At 38.0% G+C, this 26,886-nt stretch overlaps 10 protein-coding genes across 13 annotated transcripts; 3 read left to right on the top strand and 7 right to left on the bottom strand.

The window, feature by feature from the left end:
- Positions 1 to 178: 178 nt before the first annotated feature.
- On the top strand, positions 179 to 1,933 carry RtcB (RtcB RNA ligase). Its single transcript, XM_088045966.1, has 2 exons — positions 179 to 1,582; positions 1,630 to 1,933. The coding sequence occupies exons 1-2, from the start codon at positions 290 to 292 to the stop codon at positions 1,855 to 1,857; spliced, it is 1,521 nt and encodes a 506-aa protein (XP_087902092.1). The 5' UTR covers positions 179 to 289; the 3' UTR covers positions 1,858 to 1,933.
- LOC148168393 (RCC1-like G exchanging factor-like protein) lies at positions 1,869 to 3,417 on the bottom strand. Its single transcript, XM_088045971.1, has 2 exons — positions 3,064 to 3,417; positions 1,869 to 3,017 (listed from the first exon to the last, which is right to left on the bottom strand). Exons 1-2 carry the CDS (start codon positions 3,328 to 3,330, stop codon positions 1,959 to 1,961), a joined length of 1,326 nt encoding a protein of 441 aa, XP_087902097.1. The 5' UTR covers positions 3,331 to 3,417; the 3' UTR covers positions 1,869 to 1,958.
- Positions 3,418 to 4,811: 1,394 nt separating this feature from the next.
- On the top strand, positions 4,812 to 7,807 carry Cog3 (conserved oligomeric Golgi complex subunit 3). The gene is made up of 10 exons (XM_088045964.1): positions 4,812 to 5,258; positions 5,304 to 5,579; positions 5,629 to 6,125; positions 6,170 to 6,309; positions 6,359 to 6,516; positions 6,562 to 6,685; positions 6,731 to 6,906; positions 6,962 to 7,300; positions 7,357 to 7,560; positions 7,609 to 7,807. The coding sequence occupies exons 1-10, from the start codon at positions 4,923 to 4,925 to the stop codon at positions 7,771 to 7,773; spliced, it is 2,415 nt and encodes an 804-aa protein (XP_087902090.1). The 5' UTR covers positions 4,812 to 4,922; the 3' UTR covers positions 7,774 to 7,807.
- IFT20 (intraflagellar transport 20) lies at positions 7,792 to 8,292 on the bottom strand. Of its 2 annotated transcripts, none has more exons than XM_088045974.1 (3): positions 8,146 to 8,292; positions 7,946 to 8,100; positions 7,792 to 7,902 (listed from the first exon to the last, which is right to left on the bottom strand). In XM_088045974.1, exons 1-3 carry the CDS (start codon positions 8,267 to 8,269, stop codon positions 7,792 to 7,794), a joined length of 390 nt encoding a protein of 129 aa, XP_087902100.1. In that variant the 5' UTR covers positions 8,270 to 8,292. The 2 variants fall into 2 exon arrangements, with proteins under 2 accessions (XP_087902100.1, XP_087902101.1); XM_088045975.1 differs by having other exon boundaries at positions 7,805 to 7,902; positions 7,950 to 8,100.
- A 47-nt stretch (positions 8,293 to 8,339) lies between these two features.
- On the top strand, positions 8,340 to 9,840 carry LOC148168396 (BTB/POZ domain-containing adapter for CUL3-mediated RhoA degradation protein 3). The gene is made up of 2 exons (XM_088045973.1): positions 8,340 to 8,642; positions 8,693 to 9,840. Exons 1-2 carry the CDS (start codon positions 8,459 to 8,461, stop codon positions 9,406 to 9,408), a joined length of 900 nt encoding a protein of 299 aa, XP_087902099.1. The 5' UTR covers positions 8,340 to 8,458; the 3' UTR covers positions 9,409 to 9,840.
- On the bottom strand, positions 9,832 to 11,238 carry LOC148168397 (rRNA methyltransferase 3, mitochondrial). The gene is made up of 3 exons (XM_088045972.1): positions 10,766 to 11,238; positions 10,480 to 10,718; positions 9,832 to 10,435 (listed from the first exon to the last, which is right to left on the bottom strand). Exons 1-3 carry the CDS (start codon positions 11,164 to 11,166, stop codon positions 9,852 to 9,854), a joined length of 1,224 nt encoding a protein of 407 aa, XP_087902098.1. The 5' UTR covers positions 11,167 to 11,238; the 3' UTR covers positions 9,832 to 9,851.
- Positions 11,239 to 11,291: 53 nt separating this feature from the next.
- LOC148168398 (putative protein phosphatase CG10417) lies at positions 11,292 to 13,814 on the bottom strand. The gene is made up of 5 exons (XM_088045965.1): positions 13,542 to 13,814; positions 12,991 to 13,486; positions 12,600 to 12,944; positions 11,935 to 12,551; positions 11,292 to 11,885 (listed from the first exon to the last, which is right to left on the bottom strand). The coding sequence occupies exons 1-5, from the start codon at positions 13,650 to 13,652 to the stop codon at positions 11,700 to 11,702; spliced, it is 1,755 nt and encodes a 584-aa protein (XP_087902091.1). The 5' UTR covers positions 13,653 to 13,814; the 3' UTR covers positions 11,292 to 11,699.
- A 175-nt stretch (positions 13,815 to 13,989) lies between these two features.
- On the bottom strand, positions 13,990 to 16,175 carry LOC148168399 (putative protein phosphatase CG10417). 3 transcript variants are annotated; one of them, XM_088045970.1, is made up of 6 exons: positions 16,044 to 16,174; positions 15,843 to 15,978; positions 15,517 to 15,787; positions 15,239 to 15,469; positions 14,598 to 15,190; positions 13,990 to 14,549 (listed from the first exon to the last, which is right to left on the bottom strand). In XM_088045970.1, the coding sequence occupies exons 2-6, from the start codon at positions 15,951 to 15,953 to the stop codon at positions 14,391 to 14,393; spliced, it is 1,365 nt and encodes a 454-aa protein (XP_087902096.1). In that variant the 5' UTR covers positions 15,954 to 15,978; positions 16,044 to 16,174; the 3' UTR covers positions 13,990 to 14,390. The 3 variants fall into 3 exon arrangements, with proteins under 3 accessions (XP_087902096.1, XP_087902095.1, XP_087902094.1); XM_088045969.1 differs by having other exon boundaries at positions 15,843 to 15,998; XM_088045968.1 differs by having other exon boundaries at positions 15,843 to 16,175.
- A 1,004-nt stretch (positions 16,176 to 17,179) lies between these two features.
- On the bottom strand, positions 17,180 to 18,563 carry LOC148168400 (uncharacterized). The gene is made up of 2 exons (XM_088045976.1): positions 18,317 to 18,563; positions 17,180 to 18,270 (listed from the first exon to the last, which is right to left on the bottom strand). The coding sequence occupies exons 1-2, from the start codon at positions 18,357 to 18,359 to the stop codon at positions 17,948 to 17,950; spliced, it is 366 nt and encodes a 121-aa protein (XP_087902102.1). The 5' UTR covers positions 18,360 to 18,563; the 3' UTR covers positions 17,180 to 17,947.
- Positions 18,496 to 18,834, bottom strand: LOC148168401 (putative protein phosphatase CG10417). Its single transcript, XM_088045977.1, has 2 exons — positions 18,639 to 18,834; positions 18,496 to 18,585 (listed from the first exon to the last, which is right to left on the bottom strand). Exons 1-2 carry the CDS (start codon positions 18,786 to 18,788, stop codon positions 18,559 to 18,561), a joined length of 177 nt encoding a protein of 58 aa, XP_087902103.1. The 5' UTR covers positions 18,789 to 18,834; the 3' UTR covers positions 18,496 to 18,558.
- Positions 18,835 to 26,886: the final 8,052 nt, after the last annotated feature.

The raw sequence follows: 26,886 nt of genomic DNA on the forward strand, positions 1-26,886 counted from the left end.
AGAGCAAAATTTCAAAATTGCGGATAAAAACTTTTATTTTTGTAACATTTCCTCGGAATTAACGAGCTCTCTCTCTCAGCTTCCACTTATTCCAATGAGATTTTTAAGTGTAAAAAGTATACATAAATCGACAATTTTGTTTTTTTTTCGATTTGGATTGAAATGGTAATTTGATGCTAACTTCACGTCAATGACAGCCGGTGTAAACACAATCTCAAATTTTTGACAAGTGTCGGTTTCCAGGTTTAATCGGTTTAATTTTCAGTGTAACGTGAGTGAAACTGCAAAAATGGTTGTCCGACAATACAATCAAGAACTAGAATACTTGGAAAAAATAAATTCCTACTCTTGGCGCATCAAAAAGGGCTTTCAACCCAACATGAACGTCGAGGGGATATTCTACGTGAATCAAACTCTGGAAAAGTTAATGTTAGAAGAATTACGCAATGCGTGTAGGCCTGGAATGGCTGGGGGCTTTCTTCCGGGAGTTAAACAAATTGCAAACGTTGCGGCGTTGCCTGGAATAGTAGGAAAGTCTGTGGGTCTACCAGATGTCCATTCAGGCTATGGTTTTGCTATTGGTAATATGGCAGCTTTTGATATGGATAATCCAGATTCTATAGTGTCACCTGGGGGAGTGGGTTTTGATATTAACTGCGGGGTGCGTCTTTTGCGTACAAATTTATTTGAGAAAGATGTGCTCCCTGTGAAAGAACAGCTAGCACAGAGCTTGTTTGACCACATTCCAGTGGGAGTGGGCTCCAAAGGTATTATTCCAATGAACGCCAAAGACTTGGAAGAGGCGCTAGAAATGGGGATGGATTGGTCGTTGCGTGAGGGCTACATTTGGGCAGAAGACAAAGAACATTGTGAAGAATATGGTAGGATGTTGAATGCAGATTCCTCTAAAGTGAGCATGAGAGCGAAGAAACGAGGTCTTCCACAGCTTGGGACGTTGGGCGCGGGCAACCACTACGCGGAAATCCAAGTAGTCGACGAAATCTACGACAAATGGGCCGCCTGCAAAATGGGAATTGAAGAGAAAGGTCAAATTTGCGTTATGATCCACTCCGGTAGTCGCGGCTTCGGACATCAAGTCGCCACTGACGCCCTCGTCCAGATGGAAAAAGCCATGAAAAGAGACAAAATCGAAACGAACGACCGTCAATTAGCCTGTGCTCGAATCAGTTCGCAAGAAGGCCAAGATTACCTAAAGTCCATGGCGGCTGCAGCCAATTTCGCATGGGTCAACAGAAGCTCTATGACTTTCCTCAGCAGACAAGCGTTTGCTAAGCAGTTCAATATGGCTCCTGATGACCTTGATATGCATGTTATCTATGATGTTTCACATAACATTGCCAAAGTTGAAGAACATATCGTTGATGGTAAACCAAAAACGCTTTTGGTGCATAGAAAAGGATCAACAAGAGCGTTTCCTCCTCATCATCCTTTAATCCCAGTTGATTATCAATTGACAGGTCAGCCTGTTCTGATTGGGGGAACCATGGGAACTTGCAGCTATGTTCTCACAGGAACTGAACAGGGGATGTTGGAGACTTTTGGATCCACGTGTCATGGAGCTGTAAGTTGATAGTATCTCGTTTAATTTGTTTAAACTTGTAAGTATAGGGGAGAGCTCTATCCAGAGCGAAATCTAGAAGAAATTTGGATTACACTGACGTCTTAAGAAAGTTGGATCACATGGGAATTTCCATTCGGGTAGCGTCGCCGAAACTTGTCATGGAGGAAGCACCAGAGTCTTACAAGAATGTAACTGATGTCGTGAATACTTGTCACGCCGCAGGAATCAGCAAAAAGTGTATTAAATTGAGGCCAATTGCTGTCATCAAAGGATAAAGTATAGAAGATAAAGAAGACGCACTTTTATTATTCTTAATTTATATTTATTGTACATAAAATGACTTAAAAACCACTTTGGTTGTTGTTATTCATTTACTTTAAATGAACGGTTTACAAATCGCGACTGTGTGGTCGCACCCACAAAAAACCCGCTCGCCGTAACCCCCCAAAGACACTTTAAACGGGAAAAATTGGTCCTTTTCATTCCCCAACCCCAAACAACTCCTCAAATTCCTCCCCCAAGCATAAATATCCCCAAAACTGGTCACAGCCATCGCATAACTCAACCCACACACCACATCCACGACTTTATTATCGGGTTGAAAATCATTCCTTCCGAATAATGTGGAGGGTAACCTAATCGGTTTAGATGATTGCTGAACTTTGGGTCCAGCCCCTAGAATACCGAATCCCCACACAAAAACCTCCCCATCTTCATTTAGTGCTACACAAAAAGAGCCTCCCGATGCTACATTTGTAACTTTCCCGACATTTTTCAAATGGTCGAGATATGTTGGACGACTGATTTGTTGGTCTCCGTTTCTTGTGGAAATTTGGTCGTATTCAGTATTCCCCCAACCGAAGACTTCGCCCTTGTCGTTTAAAGCTAAGACAAAATCAGATCTTGATGAGATTTTTACAATGCGTTCGGATTCGATGTCGCCTCGGACTTGACTGAAGCGACTGACGTTATTGAATGTTTCTAAACCGGTTTGACCATCGGCGCTCCACCCGCAGGAGTAGACGCATCCATCGGACGTGATGGCGAGAGTGTGATCTTGACCACATTCTATGTCTGTGACGGTTTTGCCATCTAGCTGAGGCACGTGGTTTATGAAATTGCTCAAGAAATAGTCCTCGTCTTGGATGATCTTTCTGCCACATTGTCCATAAGAGTTATTGCCTAAAAGGAACAAACCTTCGTCGGTTAGAACGACAAGGTGGGCTCGTCCGGCAGCCAACTTCTTAATTTTAGTTGTTGAGGGGTTTTTTAGAGGTAAGAAAATTGGTTGAGGGAAATAAATTACTTCAAGAGGGTGTCCGCTGCGAACTTCATGCCGGCCGATTTGCGAGTCTGTGTTAAGCCCGGTTCCGTATAATTTCCTGTCATCCACAACAAAAGCAGTGAAGCCGAAACCACAGGCTACCGTTGTCACCTATAAAAAGGAGTTAAAAATGGAAGACAATGATGGGGGCGCCTACTGGAAATTTCTCAGCAAAGCCAAGCCGCTTAGGCGATGTCACCGCCTCTCGTCGTAACGTATTCTCATTCTTTTTTAAATAAGGCACTCCTAGAGCTCCCGTGAGGAGATTGCCCCATACGAAAACACGCCGATAAGACTCCTTACTGACTCCATACTCAAAAACTGGTAATTCTTTAACGTGGTTGGGGTCGACGGGGTATTTACGCTTCACTGACATAAAACGCCCATCCACTTTAATGAGGGGTATCCTTTTGAAATGTAACATTTTGGGGTAAAATTGCGTGTAAACATAACCTTAAACGTCCACGTCGATGCATAGAGAACCCACAGTACAGTAAATTTTTGAAAATTATTCTCCGACCACATATAATGGCGACATCTATCAAAATGTTACAGACACAAAAGTTCAAGCCCCAACCAGCAGTAAAACAGGCAACCAACAATACAGTTGCCCATCTTACAAGTTACAGTCGAATTTCGATTGTCGCACATTAATTCTTTTTCAAGTTAGAATCTCTGAGATAGCGATGGTTTCGCACATTCTTGTATTTGTTTTCAGTTTTATTTATCTAGAGCTATAGATTCTGACTTATATTTCAACCGCAAAATTTCATAAAAAATGGAACGTTTCACGCTCGGCTTCCAAAACGCGCAAAAATTCATACAAAATTTGTCGGCTTTAAATTGTCAGCAAATAAGTAAACCTGAAGGACAATTTTTTACTCGATTATCGAGGTTTGGTAATCACTTAATCACCTTCATTTCATTCAATTTAATTCTGGGAGTCAAGAGAGACAGATGTGTTTGTGTATGTGAAGTGAAATTGTCCGTCTTGGATTAGAATGGAAAGGTAGGTGCTAAACAAGTTTATATGTGAAAACGTTTCGGTGAAGTGTACATTTTGCTGGTCTATTCGAGTTTTACGATTCTACTTTCGTTTGAATTAAGACTCGTTTAATAAGTGTAATTCAAGCGGAGCTTAGTTAATAATATCTTTACACGTTAGTCCCTTTAGTGGTCAGTTTATTTCCTTTCAACTTTTTTGGTTTTGGGACTAATTTTAATAAGTGCAGAATCGTTTTGTGATCATATTTATTTAGACGCGTTGTTAGTCGGATTGCGATTTTGCGGGGTAGATAGAACTAGTTGATAGTTTAATTAGAGACGTTTCGATTTCGACGCATTTTGTTGAACGTGTTTAATAAGTGAATCAATGTTTAGCTTACTCTTTAATAGACAGACAAATTTTATTTTTTATTAATCTTTCAATAAGTATTGTGACAAAAACCCAGAGGTCGCAATCATCGACCAATCCCAACAAGTGCCTATAAAATGTCTCCCCCACGACCTGCTGTATATCTACGACCTGTGCAAAATCTCATTTCCCCGCATCAAGAATGTTTCTGAGAAAACGCATTTTTTTGCCGAGGAGGGCGCCACTGCTCGGGCGCTTTTGACATTGTTGACAAATTGAATTTTGGGGTTAGTAAGATTTTTGACTTTTGAAAGCTACAAAAAACACAAACGTAGAACAAAGTAACGATCGTAAACAAAGCACACAACGAAAACTTGAAAAAGCAACAAACAACGTGTAATAATTTCAATATTCAAACTTAAAATTTGAAATGTCAAAAACAATGTTGGTAATAAACCCAATATGGTAAAATGTTCCCAAAAGTGCCCGAGCAGCAGCGCTTTCAAAAGCATATGCGGAGAAACAGTGGAACTACACGAATGCACAGGTCGTAGATATACAGCAGGTCGTGGTCTCCCCACCACGTTAAACGTCAGCAATAATAACCTCAAAACAAAGGGCTATGATTTTTAGATTTACGGGCGTTTAGGATAAAAGTCACGATGAATCGCCCCCCTGAAGACAAAGTGGACCTTCAGATCCAACAAAATGTGACTAATTGGCAGTCCAACACTAATCCGTTAGCCCCCTTGACTGACGAGCAGTTGGACTTGGTCTACCAAGCTGGAGACTTAATTAAGAGTCGAGTTGAGGAGGAAACAACTGAAAGTGAAAATGAACCCCAAGACGCCATGCCGGAAATTGATAGCCACAGAGCTTACATTAAGTGGATGGTAGCATCTGAAAATGAAATTAAATATGAGAACTTGAAGGAGTACCAAAACTATTATGAGACACTGTGTCAGCAGAGCTCTGACTGTCAGAGACTTTTTGATTGCGTAAGAACCAATTATTGTGGGTGTTAAATATTAAAGTTTTTCTAGGCCAATGAAACCTCAAATTTGCTGCAAGATCTGCGAAACAAGTATTTGCAAGTCACTGCTAAAACTGACTCGTTGCACAACTTGAGTGAGCAACTGATGACACACCAGCGGATTTTAAAAGAGAAGAAAAAGAGCCTAAAAGAGAAGTTACATTATTTTCTCATTTTTAAGCCCACTCAAGACAGTGTGGACAGACTTTCAAACAGGGTCAACAGCCAAGAGTATATTGAATTATTGGATAGTATAGATGCGGCAATGGATTATTTAGCTGACCACGTAATACCACTTCATGTACTGTTCTTTTAACAATTGAAACCATTTGTAGATGCATTTTAAAGAGTCAAGGATTTATAAAATGAAATTTGAGAGTCTCCTAGTCAGTGCGCTTAATAAAATCTACAAAACTGTAAGCACCGTCATCATAGAGGCGACAAAACAAGTTCTAGACGTCGATTCTAAAACTAACATTGTCCCTTTAAATTCAAGCTCTGCAGACTCAATTGACAATGCGTTTTCTCTGTATTACGGCAAATTCCAAAGCGCGGCTACCAAAGTCAAACTCATTCTCACTCATCTTGAAGAGAAATCCCAGAAAAACGAGCAATACCAGACGGTCATTAACGACTGCCAGAAGTTCTACGTTTCACAACGTCTCCCAATTTTGAGCACCGCTGTCTCAAAGGCTCTATCCGAGCTCAAAGAGCGACACAAAAACGACTACAGCATTTTATTTCGATCATGCGGTCTCTTCATTATGAAAACTTGCCAGGACGAGGCGTGTTGTTATCAGTATTTTTTTAACCAGAACTCCTCAGAATTGAAGTAAGTTGTCGGTTGTCGTAACTTGCCTTTATAACGTTTTTTAGCGAGTATTTGGGGGTCCTTTGCCAGTATTTGTACGACACGTTGCGACCGAGTTTGATTACGATAAACCACGTGGAGGTTTTAAGCGAATTGTGCGGAATCTTACAGAGGGAAATGCTGGCGGAGAAGACTCTGAACAACGGTAAGAAAAAAAATGTCTTTGGACTTCTGATTCCGGTTTTTGTAAACAGATAACTTAGCGAAGTACTCAGACGTGGTACGACAACTTCTTCAGGATGTTGAAGAGCGCCTGGTTTTCCGTACAAACATCTTCTTCCAACACGATTTGTTGGCGTACAACCCTTCGCCGGGCGATCTCGCTTACCCCGAGAAATTAGAGCAAATGGAGGTGAGTTTCCCGTTTAAACTTCTGTTATTGACACACACTCCACAGAATGTAACGTTGGAATTACAAGATCGGACGGATTCAAGTGCCTCTGTTGTCTCCATGGAATCACAAGAAGTTGCCAATATTAATTCCACGAACCCTATGACTCAATTCAGGTCCTACACTGGAAGTACGTAGCTAAAAAAATGATTGTTTTGTAATAAATTGTTGTTAGATTCTCCTGCTGATCTCCACGGAATGTGGTACCCCACAGTAAAAAGGACTCTCGTGATTTTATCGCGGCTATACTTCTGCCTCGATCGAGAAACCTTTCAAGGGTTGGCCCAAGAAGCACTTCTTATTTGTATCCAAACTGTTCAACACGCCGCTAATTTAATTTCAACCCGAAAAGTATTACTTCTTTCCCTAATTGTTAAAAACTCTCAACTTTTTAAAAATGTTGCAGTCGGAGATCGATGGCCGCCTCTTTCAAATCAAACATTTATTGATCATCCGAGAACAGATCGCTCCTTTTCAGGTCGATTTTACAGTGAAAGAGTTCAGCTTGGATTTTAGCAGTGTTCAGAAAGCTGCAATGGATCTTTTGACTAAACGAGATCGATTGTTTACTTTCGGAAGTAATAATGCACTTCTGGAGTTTCTTTTAGAAGGAACTCCAAGGGTTCGGGAGTACTTGGTTGATTCTAGGAAGGAGATTGATAAACAGTTGAAGCAAGCGTGTGAGGCGTTTATAAATTGTGCCACCAGCGTTCTGGCTGGAAATTTGCAACAGTGGAGAAGAAGGGTAAATAAAATGAATAGAGTTAAATCAAACGACTCGTCACGACGATTTTTTCTCAGGCCGAACAGTTCCTTCAAATGAAGCCAACCGAGGAAACACCTTTAATTCTCTCCCAACAAGAATTTGGAAAAGCAAAACTTCTAGCGGAAATGACCAGTGAAACTCTGAAAAATATGAAAGTGAGAGTGCCTGAAATCCAGAGATCCATGCAGTTGTATTTGGCAAACCGAGAAACAGAATTTATTTTGTTTCGTCCGATCAAGGTGTGTACAATAAATTAATGCAGTATCAAACAATAATTTCTTTTGTAGAATAACGTAATCAGCGTTTTTGTCCAAATGGAGCAAACGCTCTCATCTGCTGGCTACAGCGATGAAGACTTACTCCTAATTGCGTGTCCTTCACCGGAACAAATCAACGTGCTCATTTGTTCAGTGTCGTTGACGAGTGAACAAGAGTACATTAGGCAGTCGTGAAGAATGATTTTAAATAAACTAATGTGTTAATTCATTTATTATTTCATTCTGTTCCATTTCTGTTTTTTGTAACGAGTTTAGTTGGATTTTAAGGCGTTCTAACTCGACGGACTTCTCGGCAATGAGAGCCTAAAAAAAACTGTAAAGTCGTCAATTGTGACAACTACAATACCTGCAGTTGTTGTTGGTTATTCTCCTTTTGCTTCTCCATACTTTGTAGTATGTTCCTTGCCCCAATTGCTTGAATTTTCTGATTCTCAACTTCTTTCCCCAACACTTCAACCATTTGTATGAATCTTGAGGCGATCTTTTGGAACTCGTCCATTTCTACAACTACATTATCACATTCGTGCCACTAAAAAATGAAGTCACTTTCCATGTAGATCTGACATTCTTCTTTTAAATCATTGGTTTGTTTCGAGATTTCCGGTTCCAAAATGCAGACTTTATCAACTTCATCGAAGAAAATCCCTTGTTTCGCCAATAAATCTGCCATCGTCGCGGTTGTTTACATTTGAAAGTCTTGTCACCATGGTAACGTCACTTTTCCCAACCTAAATTCCCCAATCTGTCACTTGTCGAATTGTCAAAAAACAAAAACACAAGCACTAAAACCTGACTAAAATGGTCACCGTTGATAAGAATTAGTTAAAAATCTCAGTTTGGCGACTTTAGACCAGCGTGAATGTTGAAAGCAGAAATTGAAACAATGTCTGGTAAGACTGTGATCAAAGGCAACCCCTCACAGTACGTCAAACTAAATGTGGGGGGCTGCTTACATTACACCACGATTGGAACGTTAACAAAGCATGATACGATGTTGCGGGCGATGTTCAGTGGGAGAATGGAAGTTTTGTCAGATTCTGACGGTGAGTTACTCTTTAATTGCTGGTGTCCAGGCTTCACGGCCGGTTTTTAGGTTGGATTCTTATAGACCGCTGCGGTAAGCATTTTGGGGCCATCTTGAACTTTCTACGCGACGGTAATGTGTCCCTCCCTGAAAGTAGTAAAGACATAGCAGAATTGTACGCTGAAGCAAAGTATTACTGTATTGCGGAACTCTCGGAGTCGTGCACACAAGCGTTAGCCAAAAAAGAAAGAAGTGATCATGACCCCATTTGTAAAGTCCCTCTTATCACGTCGCAGAAAGAAGAAGAACTTTTGATAAGTTCCACGACGAAACCTGCCATCAAACTCTTGATAAATCGCCACAACAACAAGTATTCATACACCACAACTTCTGATGATAATTTATTGAAAAATATAGAGTTGTTTGATAAGCTCTCGCTGTGGTACAGTAACAGAGTTTTGTTTCTGAAAGATGTAATCAGTACTAGTGAGATTTGTTGTTGGGTTTTTTACGGGCACGGTAAGAAAGTCTCTGAGGTTTGTTGTACTTCTATTGTTTATGCCACTGATAAGAAACACACAAAGGTTGAGTGTCCTGAAGCTAGGATTTACGAGGAGACTCTGAATATCTTGTTATATGAAAATAGGAATGCGCCTGATCAAGAATTGATGCAGGTTACAACAAGGGGGGCTGTTTCTGGAATGTCGTCGTACACGAGCGACGAGGAAGAAGAACGCTCAGGATTAGACAGGCTGAGATCAAATAAGAGTAATAATCAAGCCTAACTAATGTGGTATTGGTACAAATTGGTCGGGTTTGGGCCACACTTTTATTAGAGTTTTCTTGGGAAATCAGTATTTGGTAATTATTTTGAGTTGGTAATACTGTACCAAGCTGTAAGGAGACAATGTAAACTTAACTTTATAATTACATATTCACTATTTCTCTGGGCTTGAATTGTGGCCTAAATTTCGGACTAATCTGCACTATCATCGACAAGTTTTCCCTGGACATGTATTTAATCATAAAACTCAAGAGTTGTGATACAGTATTTTATATCTCAAGATTTTATGAATACATGATGGGACGCGGTTATGTAAAAATATTTATTGTATTACAAAAAAAGGATCTAATTATGTAAGTTTTGTTGTCTGTAAGTTGTGATCTTTGATAAAATAGATAATCTGTGTACTGAAAAAAATAAAGTGTTACACATGTTCCTTTTTACTTATTTATTAACTTGTATCAATTGTTTCTTAATCTCGAAAGCAATGACCCCTAAAGCAGCGCCTACATTCAAACTATCAACTTCATTACTCAACGGGATGTTTAATCGCACCCCATTGCTCCTTAGGGCTAATTCGTACGAGTCTCTACTAATACCGAGTGTTTCGCCGCCTACAACTACCACAATTTTCCGCGCGTTTCGGAAATCCACTCCGTAATAAGGAAGCAGTGGGATGTCCCCCAGAATTTTGATTAATTCCTCAGGATTTTCATCTTCCTCAGACACAATTTTATTATCAGCTATGAAAAACTCAGCTTCTTCGCCTACAATTCCCTCGAGTTCACTCCACTCCACACTTTTATGTATTCTCAGTTTGAAATGAGCCCCCATGGCGCTTCTCAGAACTTTACTGTCCCAAAGATTCACACAACCTTTGGTTAAAATAACGTGATCGCACCCCACAGCGGCGCAGATTCTAAGAATAGTTCCTAGATTTCCGGGCTCTCGGATATTGTCGCAGATTATGGAGATAGGGAGTGCGTTTTTTGAAGTGTAATCTTCGACGTTCGGCGTTTTGAAGATGCCTAAAACTGGGATTAAAATGGGTTGTGTAAGGGTTGGAACGTACCCATGATGCCGGGCGTCGTGGTTAAGTCTGACCACATTTGCATTTCTCTATACGGCATTTTGAAAAGGTGAGCCCCCGTTTTAGGGAGCCAGGGTTTTAAATATTCAACTTCGCCTTGGCGGGAGAAAAAGATGTACTTTAAGCGGCAGTTTGATAAGAGCGCGTCTTTAATCAAACGTTTGCCCTCTAAAAGAATCAAATCTTTCTCTTTCTTTGACTTTACGTCTGTGAGAATAGACCTGGAATGAGAAAATGAGTCTTGTGAAATATGGCAAAGGGTAGTTACCCCACGCGATGATCATTATTCTTCATTTTTGTATAAATAAAATTCCCATCTTTGTCAATAACAGTCTCCAGCATGTCTGTTGTTGATTTAACCACATTTTTTTGCCTAGTGGCAATCATGGGGATACCCACATTTTTAGGCTTGATTTTGTATTTCACACCCTCGGCTACGTCATCCTGATCAGTTTTAGTCTTTTTCCAGGTAGTTTTAAGTCCTCCATACTTGCTAAAAACGTGATGTTCCGGAACCTTTCCAGTTTCTTTTTTTTCAATTTCTTCGTATTCTTCGGCGGTGTAGACATTTACAGGTGTTCTATGGTTCCAGCGTGGATAAAAACGTACCTGTGTTGTGAAAATATTTACTTTTAAAGCGTTTTTTAGAATGTTGGCGACCGAAACCATTTTTTAAAGTGGGGTTATGGGGGTGACAGGTTATAGTTGACGTTTTAAATTCCACGCTAGTTGCAAAAAATTAAGTTTCTTCGCTCTTTGATAGTTTTTTGGGGCTGCGAAAAATAAACGCACAGTTAAAAATCTATTAAATAATTTATTACATAATTTTGAATTGTAACAATGTTATTCGAATGGGTTTGATTAACTAAATGAACATTAAAATAAATACACAGAAATTACAATTAAATTAACACTATAGAATACGCAATGACAACGACGCGTCCTGAGACTCGACTAAACTCTGAAGTCTGCGACTGAATTAAAAATAACAATACATGTCCATGATTATTAAAATACAACTATATGGTACAAATCTATAGTATATTACCACCACAGTGCTCATTTTAACTGAAGGCACCTACACCATGGTGTATCGTAACAAAAAAATTAAGAGAGGGCCCTAGCAATAAAAAGTGAGATGCAAGGTTGCCCTTCGTCAAAACGGAATTGATAAAAAATAAAGTAAACAGAGGGGATAAAATTTACGCTGTTGTATCAACCTTTTCTTCACTTTCTGTGTCAGTCTTTGCCCTTTTCGCCTCGTGTTCTTCTGGATGTGGCGAGACGGCTCTCTTGTTGTTTGTTTTGAATTTGACAATCACTGCGGTCATGTTGTCGCAGCCAGTTCCGTCTCCCATGAAGCGAGGAGCCAAGCAGTGGTCAAAAATCTGTCGAGAAAATGTTAGCATTGCTTGTTACGTTTTATTTGTAACTTACTTCTTCACAAATCAACGAAAGCTTCTTCCTTCCTTCCATCATCCTCGGCCTTATGAAATCCACCACCTCTTGACTAGACATCGAATTCCAAATGCCATCGCACGCCAAAAAAATAAACTCATCCTCACTAGGATTTATAGTCAAAGTTTTAACATCAGGCAACGCCGTGATCATTTGTTCCCGATCTGACAGTTTTTTATTCTGCTTGTAAACGTGGTCTCCGATCGCTCGTGATAAGTTAAGACCTCCGTTGACACGACCATCTCCAGTTACGTCTCCTCCAGCTGTTACAATTCTCTGCATTTCTGGTTCGTCTTCAGGTTTGTGATCGATGCTCATCTCGATGGCTTTGCCGTCTCGACAGACTATACAACGGGAGTCACCGGCGTTGGCTACGTATAGCTGATTGCCTTTAAGGAGAGCTACGACGGCGGTGCAGCCGCTGTCGGACCCAGGGATTTCTGTCATGCCGGAAAAGTAGTGACCAGCGGTTTCTTCATCATCGTCTTCGTCGTCGTCATCATCATCTTCGTTCTCCTCTTCTTCTCCATCTTCAGAGCTCTCGGAAACGTCGATGGAGACGTTGACACCTTCGGCATCGTCGTCAGAGCTCTCCTCTGCAGAAGAAAATTGTCAGAAAGATGGTTTATCATTAAGTATTGTACCTTTCGGCTCTTCAAACGTTTGGTCTTCATCATCTGTGTTATCACTATCCTCTTCCTCGCCCATGTCCAGCCAGTTCTTGTAAAGCTGTTGTGCGTTTCTCTTAGGTCTTGTGTTTATGGGTGTTTTCACAGGCTCAGGTTTGATGACAGCTTTTCCTTTGCCTTTTTTCGAGGGTGTCCCATTTTCCACCGGCGCCGACGAACTCGTGACGTCACTCTTGGACGCTTCTGCACTAGGCGTGGAAATTTCGCCATTCTGAACTGGGGCCTCTTTTTCACTAGTCACAGCTTCAGCTTCTTCACTTGTATTCGCAGCCCCATTCTTACATTCTTCTGCATTGTTACCTGAAACCTCTTGCTAGAAAAAGTTAGGTTATGTCACTAGCCTTACTTGTTTGAGCTTCACTTGAGCTACTGACTCCATCGGCGCATTTTTCATCGTTGGAACTGCTGGAACACGATGCTGTCGATGTCCCCACGGTAGCATCACTGTCTTTTTTCGCTTTTAAAAACGGCGATTGGAGATCTTTGATGTTGCTGCCTGGTAAATTAGAAGTATACTTTTCTATGACTTGCTCAATAGGCATCGCGGCTTCTTCATAAAGATTGTTGACGTTTTCCTCATCGTCACTTTCCTCGTCTTTGTTTTTCCCCGCCATTTCTTTGAGGACTTCAACATTTTCAGGCGTCGTTATCAACGCGTCAAATCTAAGAAACCCCAAAGTCAATGCGTCTTCAATTTTCCCCTCTTTGTACTCATCGCTGCTCTTAATGAATTCGGGGAGTTTCTCGGAACAAAACTGGGCCACCTCGTGGCCCCCATGACCGTCATAAACCGCGAAAAACGCCGTATCAGTGTCATAATCCAAAATTGAATTGTGAGCATCCTGAAATAGGGGCACAGTGTTACCGAAACATGAAATAAAAAGCTTTTTGTTTCACCTCTTGGGTAATACGCCAACCTTGCATAGAACTTGCCCCACAAATTAATTTCTCGTTGGTTTCATCCGTGGATTCTTTAACGGTGATCGGTTTTGATAAATACGAACCCATTGCTGAATTTCACTTTTAAATGTCGCTATTTCGATGTTTTTTTCACTACATTAAACAATACCGGTACAAAAATTAAGACTTGTTACCTCTATTCCATGCTGGACGAATTTTTACAGGTGCATTTGACAGATTGCGATAGATGGCGGTGGCGAGAGGCGCCAAAATTTATTTAGAGCGTTTTTGAGAAGAATGTTCGCGACCGAAACCATTTATTTAAAGTGGGGTTATGGGGGTGACAAGTAATGTTTGACGTTTTAAATTTCACGCTAGTTGCAAAAAAATAACTTTCTTCGCCCTTTGACATTGTTTTTTGGAGCTGCAAAAAATAAACGCGCAGTTAAAAATCTATTAAATAATTTATTACATAATTTCGAATTGTAACAATGTTACTCTGATTGGGTTTGATTAACTAAATGAACATTAAAATAAATACACAGAAATCACAATTAAATTAACACTATAGAATACGCAATGACAACGACGCATCCTGAGACTCAACTAAACTCTCAAATCTGCGGCTGAATAACAATACATGTCCACATTATTAAAATACTACTATATGGTACAAATCTATAGTATATTACCGCTACGGTGCTCATTTTAACTGAAGGCACCTACACCATGGTGTATCGTAACAAAAAAATTAAGAGACGCTCATAGCAATAAAAAGTGAGATGCAAGGTCGCCCTTCGTCAAAACGGAATTGATAAAAAATAAAGTAAACAGAGGGGATAAAATTTACGCTGTTGTATCAACCTTTTCTTCACTTTCTGTGTCAGTCTTTGCCCTTTTCGCCTGGTATTCTTCTGGATGTGGCGAGACGGCTTTCTTGTTGTTAGTTTTGACAATAATTGCGGTCATGTTGTCGGTGTGGCGTTCCAAGCAGTGGTCGAAAATCTGTCAATAAAATGTTTATATATCTTGTTACGTTTTATTGTAGCTTACTTCTTCACAAATCAGCGAAAGCTTCTCCCTTCCTTCCATCATCCTCGGCCTTATGAAGTCCACCACCTTCTGACTAGACATTACATCCCAAATGCCATCGCACGCCAAAAAAATAAACTCATCCTCACTAGGATTTACAGTCAAAGTTTTAACATCAGGCAGCGCCGTGATCATTTGTTCCCTATCTGCCAGTTTTTTATTTTGCTTAAAAACGTGGTCTCCGATCGCTCGTGATAAGTTAGGACCTCCGTTGACACGACCATCTCCAGTTACTTTTCCTCCAGCTGTTACGATTCTCTGCATTTCTGGTTTGAGGTGGGGTTTGTGATCTATGCTCATCTCGATGGCTTTGCCGTCTCGACAGACTATACAACGGGAGTCACCGGCGTTGGCTACATATAACTGATTGCCTTTAAGGAGAGCTACGACGGCAGTGCAGCCGCTGCCGAAGCCAGGGATTTCTGTCATGCTGGAAGAGTACCAATTAACGGTTTCTTCATCATCTTCGTTCTCCTCTTTTTCTCCGTCTTTAGAGCCCTTGGAAACGTCGATAGAGATGTTGACACCTTCAACATCGTCGTCAGAGCTCTCCTCTGCAAAAGAAAATTGTCAGAAAGAGAGTTTATCATAAAGAAATGTACCTTTCTGCTCTTCAAACGTTTGGTCTTCATCATCTGTGTTATCACTGCCTTTTTTCGAGGATGTCCCATTTTCCACCGGCGCCGACGAACTCGTGACGTCACTCTTGGACGATTCTACACTAGGCGTGGAAATTTCGCCATTCTGAACTGGGGCCTCTTTTTCACTAGTCACAGCTTCAGCTTCTTCACTTGTATTCGCAGCCCCATTCTTACTTTCCTTTCCAATTTCACCTGAAACCTCTTGCTAGAAAAAGTTAAGTTATTGTCACTCGCCTTACTTGTTTGAGTTTCACTTTCCTCGTCTTTCTTCTTCTTTGCCATTTCTTTGAGGACTTCAACATTTTCAGGCGTCGTTATCAACGCGTCAAATCTAAGAAACCCCAAAGTCAATGCGTCTTCAATTTTCCCCTCTTTGTACTCATCGCTGCTCTTAATGAATTCGGGGAGTTTCTCGGAACAAAACTGGGCCACCTCGTGGCCCCCATGACCGTCATAAACCGCGAAAAACGCCGTATCAGTGTCATAATCCAAAATTGAATTGTGAGCATCCTGAAATAGGGGCACAGTGTTACCGAAACATGAAATAAAAAGCTTTTTGTTTCACCTCTTGGGTAATACGCCAACCTTGCATAGAACTTGCCCCACAAATTAATTTCTCGTTGCTTTCATCCGTGGACTCCTTATCAGTGACCGGTTCTGATAATGTCGAACCCATTGCTGAATTTCACTCTTAAATGTCGCTATTTTGATGTTTTTTTCACTACAATAAACAATACCGGTACAAAAATTAAGACTTGTTATATACCTCTATTCCATGCTGGACGAATTTTTACAGGTGCATTTGACAGATTGCGAAAGATGGCGGTAGCGAAAGGCGCCAAAATGTACTTTTAGAGCGTTTTTTAGAAGAGTGTTCGCGACCGAAACCATTTATTTAAAGTGGGGTTATGGGGGTGACAGGTAATCAGTGACATGTTATAATATACCTAGACGGCAGAGAGTTGAAACTAATATTACTAGAGGATGAAAATCTGGTAGAGGGGGTAACCAAAACTGTTTATGGAAGGGCGCCATATTGGAAATAGCCAAATGCTGTGTTTTGGGCATAGTGTAAATGGGGGTTGCCTGCTAATAAGGGGGTGCATACAAGATAAGTAAATAAAACTCTGTTGTTTTATGAAAAAAAACATGTCTATAAGTCATTAAATTCATTATTATTGTTTATCAACAATTGATAAACAGTTCAATATTTTGTTTAACTTAAATAAACTTAAAAAAATATTATACTAATTATGACACTGCCCGATAAATTTAAACTAATTTTATCTGCCTTTTTTGAAAGTTGATGTGATCTAAACAAAGTACAAAATTTTTTTACCTTTTACCTTCGTATCACGTATGTACAACCATAATATGTCAATTTGAAAAATAGTTAAAAAATATAGAAAAGAGGTTGTTTTTGCAGGTTTTATTATATTGACGTATTAAATTTATTGTAATAAATATTTGAACTATGTATATCAAAAAAAACGAAAATTTTAAAACAATTAAATAAAAGAAATTATTATGCAGATCATAAATCATAAATTATCTGACCGCCAACTTTGATGCAAACTTTTGCGCACACAAAAATTCGTTCTTTTTACATTAGTTATAAGTTAATTGGATTTAAGCAGTGTAAAGTATTTTGTTTGCAAAACAAAAATTCGTTCTTTTTACATTAGTTATAAGTTAATTGGATTTAAGCAGTGTAAAGTATTTTGTTGGCAAAACAAAAAAAGTTTAATACTTATAAAGTCATAAGTACTTGATTTAAAAATTGGTAGCATAAACAAATGAATCGCAACAATTATGATGAGACACAGATCTTCTTAAATTACGAAAAAAAAATTATTTTTTTGTTTATTGTTTCATTTGTACATGCTGTAGACCAAAACTTTGCATAAAATTTGAACCGCTCTCAATAGAAAGAATAAAAGTGATATCAAATTGATTGAATTTATTATTACTGGTGTTTAAATAAATCAATTTTGGTTAATTGTTGTCTAAAACTTTTCCCAGACAATTTAAAATTAAATTGTCTATTGATGTGGTTGAGCCGTATCTTTAAAAACATGGAAATAAATTGTTTAATCAGTACATTGAATCAAATTTGGTTGCATACATTTCAAGAAAGACTATTTCCAACATGGCACCCTTGTTAAAACATCCCCACCACCACCTTTTCATCCTCTAGTATGGACGGTGAAAAGCTAGTGGTGGGGGTAGAAATCCGTGTTCCTAGCATGGGCCATCTTGGAAATAGCATTTGTGTATGCAATGATATAAATCTGATACACCGGCGTATCAAATGTTGCCTATATTACAAAATTTGTTTTACATTTTAAAAGGTAAAAAAATGTTATTATAACTTTTCTAAGATGTTTATTCAACGATGGCATTAAAATAAGTTGACAAGCGTCGTTATTGATTAAATAATGAGTTAAATAATAATTTATTTGTAAGAAGTCAATGGTAGTCTGTTTTCTTTTCTTTGTTGTAGAATTCTCAGTGATTTTTGATAAATTAGTTCCATTTTATCGTAATCCAATGATAATGAGTGTAAATACTAAATGGTCTGTAGTTTTTATAATGTATAATGTATAATTTTAATGTATAAAAATAGTTTAAAATTGTAGGAGTGATCAGTTTTGAAAATTTTTAAAATGGTTAAATAAAACCTAGTTGATGAAGATCATTGGTGTTATCAGTATCCTCTTCCTCGCCCGTGTCCAGCCGGTTCTTGTAAAGCGGTTGTGCGTTTCTCTTAGCTCTTGTGTTTATGGGTGTTTTCACAGGCTCAAGTTTGAGGACAGCTTTTCCTTTGCTTTTTTTCGAGGGTGTCCCATTTTCCACCGGCGCCGAAGAACTCGTAACGTCACTTTTGGTCGCTTCTGTACTAGACGTGGAAATTTCGCCATTCTGAACTGGGGCCTCCTTTTCACTAGTCACAGCTTCATCTTCTTCACTTGTATTCGCCGCCCCATTCTTACCTGAAACCTCTTGCTAGAAAAAGTTAAGTTATGTCACTCGCCTTACTTGTTTGAGCTTCACTTTCCTCGTCTTTCTTCTTCCATGCCATTTCTTTGAGGACTTCAACAACTTCAGGCGTCGTTATCAACGCGTCAAATCTAAGAAACCCCAAAGTCAATGCCTCTTCAATTTTACCCTCTTTGTACTCATCGCTGTTCTTAATGAATTCGGGGAGTTTCTCGGAACAATACTGGGCCACCTCGTGGCCCCCATGACCGTCATAAACCGCGAAAAACGCCGTATCAGTGTCATAATCTAAAACTGAATTGTGCGTCCTGAAATGGGGGCACAGTGTTACCGAAACATGAAATAAAAAGCTTTTTCTCACCTCTTGGCTAGGACGCCAACGTTGCATAGAACTTGCCCCACAAATTAATTTCTCGTTGCTTTTATCCGTGGACTCCTTATCAGTGTCCGGTTCTGATAATAACCTATTTTGTGATAATACCAGAGATAACTTCGATAATACAGAACCCATTGGTGAAACGAATTTTTACAGGTGCATTTGACAGATTGCGATAGATGGCGGTGGCGAGAGGCGCCAAAATTACGCAATTGCGGGCTTCTGGCGCGAGGATTGAATGAGGAAACATCAAAAAAAGACAACAAGATGCACAAATTTTATAAGGATTGCAATGGAAATTAAAAAATTGAGAAAAACATATCGGGGGAATTACGCTTTTGGTGTTTTTTGTAAAGTTGACAATTTTGTGACAATAAAACTTTAGTTTGACAGTGTGCTACGCTAATTTAAAAATGAGAATGTGAATAATGAAAATTGTCTGATTTTCAAGGGTGAGTGAATTTCCATTTTCGATCATTTTTGAACTGTTTCCGCGAGAACTCCTTATTTCAGTAACTTTTATAGCGTAAATTCCCCTGGGCCGAGCGCTCGTGTCCACGTATTCAAATCTAAAACTCTCCACCTTATCATGAGTTTTCCAGAAGCCTGATACAAGAGTTTAAAAAACTGATTTCTTTTCAATTTTAAATAGACGAATCTGAGACAAAATCGATAGATGGCAGTAGCGAGAAGCGGCAAAATTACGCTAATCAGGCGCCTGGCGCGAGGATTGAGTGGCAAAATACGAAACAGGCAGAAGAATTTGATTGTGAAGACAATCTCGAGGAAATTGCGTGTTTATTTATTTTCGTCAAGTTGGCATTTTCCCGAAGGTCAAAAATTGTTTGATATTGCACACCTTTTACGTGATGGAATTTCTTGAAAACTCTTTTTTTTAGCAAGAGCGAACGAATTTTAATTATGCTCAGCCAGAAATTCCCTACTCTAATTTCGTTAGTTTAAATTTTGGAACTTTTAGTTTACATTATCGTTAAACTAATCCCCAAACCGTTTAAAACGAATTTTCGATTAGTGTGATTTTATTCTTTTTCATTCTCTTTTTATCACCGTCTAGTGTCAACTCGCGCTCATTCAAATTACAAATCCCAACAGCAAAAACGCTGAATCCCCTTTTAAAATGCAAATGTCTCTTTTTACCATGCATTGTATCGTAATTATAAGATCAATAGTAATAATGAAAAACTCCGTTCTTTGTATTTAAAGTTTCCTTCTTCATACACTCTAATAAATTACTTACCTTTCTTCGGCACGCTGCATTTCTCTTAATGAAAAATTCCAGCAAGTCGACGTGAATTCTTCCGGAGAATTAGTTTCTACTTTTAGTCGACATTTTATCTTTCCTAATCTCTCGAATTTTTCATTTCCGATTCGAAACGAAATAAAAGTGAACTGCATCCTGAATATATCATCTCTTTTAATCGTCCAGTTTGTTTTATATTTTTGGCGTCTGCTTGCACTAAATCTCACCAAAAGCAACGAGACGTAAAAGTGCCCGACGAATAACTTCCCTCATAAAATATGGAAGTGCTAGAGTTTGGGTGTAACTTGACTCTTTATCGGCGTAAAAGATTATTGTCATTTATCCTAGAAAATGTGAAAGTTTTTTTAATTTTTTAACCTAAATTATTACGTTACGGCATAAATAATAAAAGTTATGAGTTATTCCTTGCAACCAGAGGTGATGTACTTTATGTACATTAATATTCCATACATAAACATGAAGTGAGCACAAGATGAATAATTCAGAGTCGTTTATAAACTACTCCGCGATCCAGGGCAGGCCTCAGTTTGAAAGACATGTTTTGATCGAGGTGTAATGGAAAAGCTTCGAACTACGTATTCTGGGGCTCAATTGGCTTCAGTTTAATGTGCAAAAATGGTGGATGCGCCGGTAAGATTTAAAAAAATCTGAGAAACTTTGGAGCGTATACTTGACCGCGATGACTTCTTTTCATTTCCGCCCTCTTTATAAAAATTACTGTCCCCAATATCAAAAGGAAATAACGAAATCTCCGTAACTCCATCAGTTTTCGCTATCACCGAATAAAACTTTTAATTGAGGAATTTAATCGCAAGTGCGAAAAGTCCAATTTGCTGTTTCAGATTTATGCTCCATTCATTCATAGGAAATGGAGATTCCGAGGTGCATAAAATCTCGCTGCAAATTTTCCCCCCTTTTTGTTCTTTCCATTGAAATGTTTGAACGTTTTGTATACAAACGAAATTAAAATGTAACATAAACTCAACCAAAAGAACAATTTGAAAACACGTGTTTTGTCCCTTTTTTAACTCGCTTCATTCCCGACCGTCGTAATTACTTTACTTACGCGCGATTCTCTGGGATGTAAATAATGAAAAACCGGAAATTGGACCATACAATCTCATTCAAACAAAGAAAATGCGAAATAATGGTGGATGCGCCGACCAACGTTTTATTATCCAGGTTTTTGACGACTCGGCAACAAACTTGTGTGAAATGGACGGAAGTTGGCAGATGCAGTGCAATTCTGCAATATTGGAAAAATGCAACGTCATCAATCATTGTCTCGAACTCAAACGAAAGTAATAAAAAAATCGTCGCGCAAAATTTACATTTTTACTGTCTCAAAAAAAAGTTTCTCGGACTCTTTTTTTGTTGTGGTTTTATTGCTGGACGGGAAATGCTTCTTGTTGTTGTTTGGGCGGTTTTAAGTGCTTAATGATAATAAAAATTCCGCTCAATTCAGTAGATTACCCGATTAAGTTTCTTCCTGGGTTACTAGCCATATCATTTTTTTTCAGACATTCTTCACTAAAATTTGTAATTTTAATAATTTTAATGCTACAACTATAAAACTTAAAGAAGTTATTAGTTTTGAGTGGTGTTTTACCTCTACAAAATTGTAAAAGCAAAAGACACAAATTTTAAATTATAATTTTTAAAACAAAGCAAACATTTACGACACTAATATGTACCTACTCTTAATTAAAATTCATAATTTTATTAATTTTAGAGCTACAGCTATGATATTTGGCAAAGTTACTATTTTTGGGTCGTATATTAACTCTATTAAACTACAAAAATTGTAGAGCAAAAGACACATTTTAGACGAGACAAAAATTTACTATATTCTTCACTAAAAGTCGTAATTTTGGTAATTTTATTATATACCTGCTGACTAAAATGCACGGCTACTCCACGCCGTTTAGCTTCAAGTCTCTCAAGCATGCAGAAAATTTTCTGTGAAGGAAAGAACTCATAATATCCAGATTTTATGCCGTATTTTTGGAGATTCCACGAATATTTTTCGGAAAAACACCGTGGAGAATTTATAAACCTGACGTTAAATTAAAACTAAAAGGTCGATAGTGTAAGGCGCAGGTCGTGTCGTTATTTCACGTTGAGACTAAGTGCAAATGCTTGCTTTTGATGAACTCGAATTTAAATTAAAATTGAAGCCCACTTGCAATCTCTCGAGTATAAACTTTATGAATAATTTTTCCTCGTCCTAAGCCTTTTAATTTAAGATATGAAAAATCTTAATATCCCTGTTTACTTCCGATGTAATTATTTATTTTGATGAGAGGTCGGAATGAAGACAGAAATTTAAGGGCAAAGTCGACATGGCTTTAAAATTTCGGTTGATATATTTTAGGTTTATAATCGGACATCAGTCGAAGTGGACGATAATAAATTTCAGGAATATAGCCACTTGTCACGAGAATGTGGCGCTGGTATTATGCCACAGACGTTTTGTAATAAATGTTCAAAATAAACGGAGCAATTGCATTTATTTAATGAAATTTATGAACGCAGAGCACGACGTTTCAGTTGCCTGTAGTTTTTGGTTTTAAATGAAGTTCATGTCAGTTCAGACTCAAGCTCGTATTTTTTTTCTGGTAAATTACTTGGAGTCAGCCTTTATTAAAAACTTTAATCTGTTTCTACATCACAATCTGTTTTGAAAACTGTTCAAGTTGGTATGATGTAACATTAACCACAACAAATTTCCTCAAGCAACAAGGAAGCCATTTGCGCACTAAAATCCTTCGCTTTAAAGTTCGCAATAATTTAATTTCCCCGTAATCGTAACTTAACATGAAAATAATATAAAAGCTCTCTGAAGTAATAAGCTCGAGTGTATGGCGTTATCCAGTAAACCTAACGAAATTAAACTAGGCATTAATTTCAACCACACACGCATTGCTGGAGTAGTTAGAAATCGGCATTAAAACTGCTGAAACTTTTCATAAATTCATTCGCTTGTAAATTTCGACGGGAAAAGAAAATTTGCATATCGCATAAAATTTTGAATTATACAGGCAGGTGTCGGCCGGATCGACATTCATTTTCATGAAACATTGTGAAATGGAGTCGGAAAAATTGTTTGGGAATATTGTGGGAATAACTGTCAGTTTTCAGTCGATTTTCCTGGTAGGTTTCTTTTCATTTGAACTTTTCGGTTTGTAACAATAAAATTTGAATTGTCCCTGTTCGGAAAATGTGAAAGTGTCAAATATGAAACATTTAATCATAAAAACTTGGAACAATCTCTCCCGAGAACGAAAGTTGAAACTTTTCCTTTCCAGCACCTGAGCGGTTCTTCCCGATCCTTCCAAAAAGAGGATTATTCCGTTATTTCCACAAAAATGGGATTTTAGTCATTAAAAACTCCGTTTCGTTATAATAAAAGCGGACTAAGAAGAAGAAAAAAATGGGCAACCAGTTGCATCCTTTCTCGTTCCGTAAAATGATCGAATTTAATTATTTTCGCCGTTAGCGTTGCGTGATATTGGCAATATGCCTCCTACTTCGCCACACAGAAATATCAATTTACATAAAATTAATTAAATCCTTTACAATAGTCGCTTCAGCCATTATAACTGATAACAATAGCACGTTTACACAACAAACGTTCAGTGTGCGCGAAATCAGGGATTAAAACTCTCGGGTAAGCTCTCGACGAAGCTTCTCTATTATACATTTTGTGAAAATCCGACGTGATTGTTACACAATCAGCGTGATTTGTAAATTCGTCATTCTCGTCACGGTGTCGAAACAATCGGATTTTCTGGGGATGGACGCTGCGGATTTCCATCAAGAGCAAGGAAAAATGGGTAGAAATCCTATTAGCCGAAATACAAATTTGTGTATTTCTTGATTTCACTGCGATGCAAACCTTCCTCTTTTTTCGTTTACTTCGGTATAAAAAGTTTTTCATTTTTCGATTAATATGATTTGAAAAACTATTCTTTATTAGTGTCAGATAAACAGTCTCTTCCCGCAAATCAAACCGAACCAACCGCAATTATCCTCGTTTGTAGCCCATTTTTATCCAATAATTCACAGAGCCCTCCAATCCCGTGGTGACTCCATTAATGCACTCTAATTAAACAAACCGTCCAGTAGGTAAATCGGTAAACCTAATTATCCGGTTTTGGGTTGCATTACAAAATTAGTTCTAGCTTCTGGGTTTTTGTCCTAACCAAATAAATCCCAACGTGAAAAGGACAAATTTCCAGGCGTCTAGTGTTAACCCTAATGTAAGCCTCATTTAATTACCGACAATTCACTAGACAAAAAAATCCCCAAATCGTTTTTATTGACGCTGAAAATAAAAGTCGTCTGCAGTCTGCGTCATTAGTAAACTTTTTTAATTTAACTTTCCGGTAAACAGTGTCTGTCTAATTCCGGTTTAAATGGAACTTATTATCACCGGAAGAGGTCTTAAATATTTTAAAATATCCGTAAAAAATGGCGTTAAATTACGTGCATTTTCTTTATCGAATGTAACTAAATTGCTTGGAAATATATTTATGAAGTGAGAATTGGCGCGTTTATGAGTCCAGTGCACGTTGAATATAATAGGATTTTAATGGCATATAAATGAACTTGCAATGGTGCGCCACCTATGTATATTTCACTTTTGCAAATGTAGCCGACGTTTCGTTGATATTGGAAAACGATTAAATGAGGCTTGGTATATTATCAAGTTTGTCGAGTCATAAACAGATGAATTGATTTCTAGATTTATAGGGAGACGTAAAATATTTGATACGTAGCAGCACGACATGAGACTTTATTGTGATTAATGTTTTAATTAAAAGTGGTCGAGCAGGTCTTGAATTATTTAGATGTTGTTATGTTACGTACCAAGGCAGAGCCACCAACATCATAAAACTCTAAAGTAACCAACATTGAGTCTTCATCATTGGGGAATTGAAAATGAAAATTCCATCTTTTTACAAATCAGGTTTTCATTTAGCATTCACAAAGTATTTTTAATGTCCTATAATGGTATGTTTTCGCGTAAGATGTAAATCTCATCTTTGTTTATTCCTTTGATCTGCCATTCTTAATTTTTAAATTTCACAGACAAACAAACCGAGGAATTTTATTCAATAAAGTCTGAATATTTTCAGGGCGAAAGTTTTTTAATTTTTCTTGGAAGAGAGCGAATTAGTTAACTCTGAATTTTCTACGAGCTCTTTTAAAGTTAACTGTCTGGTTTGTAAATATCAGGTTAAAATTTATGGTTTTAAAAAATTAATTTTGGTATCTCGTTACGGAACGTCGAAATTTTTCCCGGCAAGTTCTCGTTGCTTTATGACTTATGAAAATACTTCTCTCCTTTTGTTGTTGAGTCCGGAATTTTCTGTTGAAATTAACGCTCCGGCAACAATTATTAGCATCCCCCAGCGAAACAATCTAAGTTTGAGTAAATTTCTCAACTCGCTATTGCATTTTAATTACGGAATTTGCACTTCCAAAACGGCAACAGTCTCGAAACTTTGATTCGAAAAGTTATGAATGTAAGACACTCCGGAAGAAGATTAGTAATAATTTGCCCTTGGTCCTCTGCGATGATACAACAACTCAATTAAAACATTGGCGAATTTTAAATTACTTACACACATAACGAAGTACTTAAAGTTTTGATTAAATTTTCGATGCCATTTTAAGACGTCCTTTTGAGACCCTGCATTATATTATCTTCCGTTTTACGTCCAACTTATCTCGACAATATGCTTTTCCTATGGGACGCGTTTGAGTTTCACCCCTTATCAACTTAAAGTGCCACCAAATTATGGACGTGTGCTGATTTACACAGCGTGAGATGCATTTTTCAAATTTTTAGATATTGCTTTAGTAACCCAGTTTCCTGAACGAAACGATCGAGTCAAAAATTCCCTTTGGGTGATAGGAGCTTTACGAGAATTTTAAAGCTCTGAATCGACAAGCGAGTAATAACACAACTTCAAAGTCTGCAAATATATGAAAAGGTTTTATTGCACTAGTGCAGTGAAAAAGGATGCTATTTCTATACCTTTCATTTATGGCCATATCCAACTTTGTATGCCTACAGTTAGTTTTGTGCTTCTTTCTTTAGGAGATCAAAGAGACCAATCTATTCGAATTCCCATTAATTTTTAGCCAGTCGCTAAATTGGTTTTGGGAGTTGAAATGCTAAAACTATCTGCAATTTAGATAAACACGCACAAAAATTTTAATTAAATTTATTCCAGTCAACTGCACATAACTTCATTATTAATGAAGGCTTCCGATCAATCTGAAACTAATATCGCTCACCTCCCTTTTTATAATAAAAGCAAAATCATGTTAAAACAAAGAACTTTATTAAAGCTTTCTTTAACTCTCTCTAATTAATTTTCAGAGCACGCTTCGCGAGCAAATTTGAGTAATATCCCTCATTATTTGTTTTTGTGAAAATATTCATTATTCCGACGTCATTGTACCAACTACAGACACTAAAAAATAACTATGCTAATAAACTCAAACGCTAGTTCCACAATAAGAAAAACGACTTAATTAAAACGGGGACACTCCATCCAAGTTAATTAACATTGAAGAATAATAAAAAAACTTCCGGCTTTTCTGCACATTCTTCGTCACTATCAATCATTTTTAATAATTCTAACGATCTTATAAAATACCGACGAGTAATTACTAACGTTTCGAAAGCTCGAGGCGATGAAATAATTGGTGGAGGTGCCGGGTCACTCGTGTTTTTCTCTGTTAATCCGGAACGAGTTATTAGTTCCGCGAACAATTAAATTTTAATCAACATTATAATTTTAATTAGTTGTAAAGTAATTAGGCGCCTTTAATACAATTTCAGTTTCAGAGACAAGTTTTGAAGAATAAAGTAGACATGGATTTTACCTTTCGACACGGTGGAAATTTAATTAATCACACAAATTTTGTTTGTAG

This window comes from Gnatocerus cornutus, chromosome 9 (assembly GCF_029298725.1).
Source record: "Gnatocerus cornutus isolate USDA-ARS CGAHR chromosome 9, icGnaCorn1.1, whole genome shotgun sequence".
NCBI lineage: Eukaryota > Metazoa > Arthropoda > Insecta > Coleoptera > Tenebrionidae > Gnatocerus > Gnatocerus cornutus.

Bases quoted from the DNA above. Each gene is read 5' to 3' on its own strand.
- LOC148168400 (XM_088045976.1), bottom strand. From the start codon at position 18,359: ATGGCATGGAAGAAGAAAGACGAGGAAAGTGAAGCTCAAACAA. The intron at 18,271-18,316 runs GTAAGGCGAGTG...AAGAGGTTTCAG, and splicing joins GGAAAGTGAAGCTCAAACAA to GTAAGAATGGGGCGGCGAAT.
- Cog3 (XM_088045964.1), top strand. From the start codon at position 4,923: ATGAATCGCCCCCCTGAAGACAAAGTGGACCTTCAGATCCAACAAAAT. The intron at 5,580-5,628 runs GTAATACCACTT...AACCATTTGTAG, and splicing joins TGGATTATTTAGCTGACCAC to ATGCATTTTAAAGAGTCAAG. The intron at 7,561-7,608 runs GTGTGTACAATA...TTTCTTTTGTAG, and splicing joins TTTTGTTTCGTCCGATCAAG to AATAACGTAATCAGCGTTTT.
- RtcB (XM_088045966.1), top strand. From the start codon at position 290: ATGGTTGTCCGACAATACAATCAAGAACTAGAATACTTGGAAAAAATA. The intron at 1,583-1,629 runs GTAAGTTGATAG...TTGTAAGTATAG, and splicing joins GATCCACGTGTCATGGAGCT to GGGAGAGCTCTATCCAGAGC.
- LOC148168398 (XM_088045965.1), bottom strand. From the start codon at position 13,652: ATGGGTTCGTATTTATCAAAACCGATCACCGTTAAAGAATCCACGGAT. The intron at 13,487-13,541 runs GTGAAACAAAAA...CCCCTATTTCAG, and splicing joins GTTGGCGTATTACCCAAGAG to GATGCTCACAATTCAATTTT. The intron at 12,945-12,990 runs GTAAGGCTAGTG...AAGAGGTTTCAG, and splicing joins CTCAAGTGAAGCTCAAACAA to GTAACAATGCAGAAGAATGT.
- LOC148168399 (XM_088045968.1), bottom strand. From the start codon at position 15,953: ATGGGTTCGACATTATCAGAACCGGTCACTGATAAGGAGTCCACGGAT. The intron at 15,788-15,842 runs GTGAAACAAAAA...CCCCTATTTCAG, and splicing joins GTTGGCGTATTACCCAAGAG to GATGCTCACAATTCAATTTT. The intron at 14,550-14,597 runs GTAAGCTACAAT...TTTTATTGACAG, and splicing joins TTTCGCTGATTTGTGAAGAA to ATTTTCGACCACTGCTTGGA.
- LOC148168393 (XM_088045971.1), bottom strand. From the start codon at position 3,330: ATGTTACATTTCAAAAGGATACCCCTCATTAAAGTGGATGGGCGTTTT. The intron at 3,018-3,063 runs GTAGGCGCCCCC...TCCTTTTTATAG, and splicing joins GCTTTGCTGAGAAATTTCCA to GTGACAACGGTAGCCTGTGG.
- LOC148168396 (XM_088045973.1), top strand. From the start codon at position 8,459: ATGTTGAAAGCAGAAATTGAAACAATGTCTGGTAAGACTGTGATCAAA. The intron at 8,643-8,692 runs GTGAGTTACTCT...GCCGGTTTTTAG, and splicing joins AGTTTTGTCAGATTCTGACG to GTTGGATTCTTATAGACCGC.
- IFT20 (XM_088045974.1), bottom strand. From the start codon at position 8,269: ATGGCAGATTTATTGGCGAAACAAGGGATTTTCTTCGATGAAGTTGAT. The intron at 8,101-8,145 runs GTGACTTCATTT...ATGTAGTTGTAG, and splicing joins ATGTCAGATCTACATGGAAA to AAATGGACGAGTTCCAAAAG. The intron at 7,903-7,945 runs GTATTGTAGTTG...AGTTTTTTTTAG, and splicing joins ATAACCAACAACAACTGCAG to GCTCTCATTGCCGAGAAGTC.
- LOC148168397 (XM_088045972.1), bottom strand. From the start codon at position 11,166: ATGGTTTCGGTCGCCAACATTCTAAAAAACGCTTTAAAAGTAAATATT. The intron at 10,719-10,765 runs GTAACTACCCTT...TTCTCATTCCAG, and splicing joins AATAATGATCATCGCGTGGG to GTCTATTCTCACAGACGTAA. The intron at 10,436-10,479 runs GTACGTTCCAAC...TCCCAGTTTTAG, and splicing joins CACGACGCCCGGCATCATGG to GCATCTTCAAAACGCCGAAC.
- LOC148168401 (XM_088045977.1), bottom strand. From the start codon at position 18,788: ATGGGTTCTGTATTATCGAAGTTATCTCTGGTATTATCACAAAATAGG. The intron at 18,586-18,638 runs GTGAGAAAAAGC...CCCCCATTTCAG, and splicing joins GTTGGCGTCCTAGCCAAGAG to GACGCACAATTCAGTTTTAG.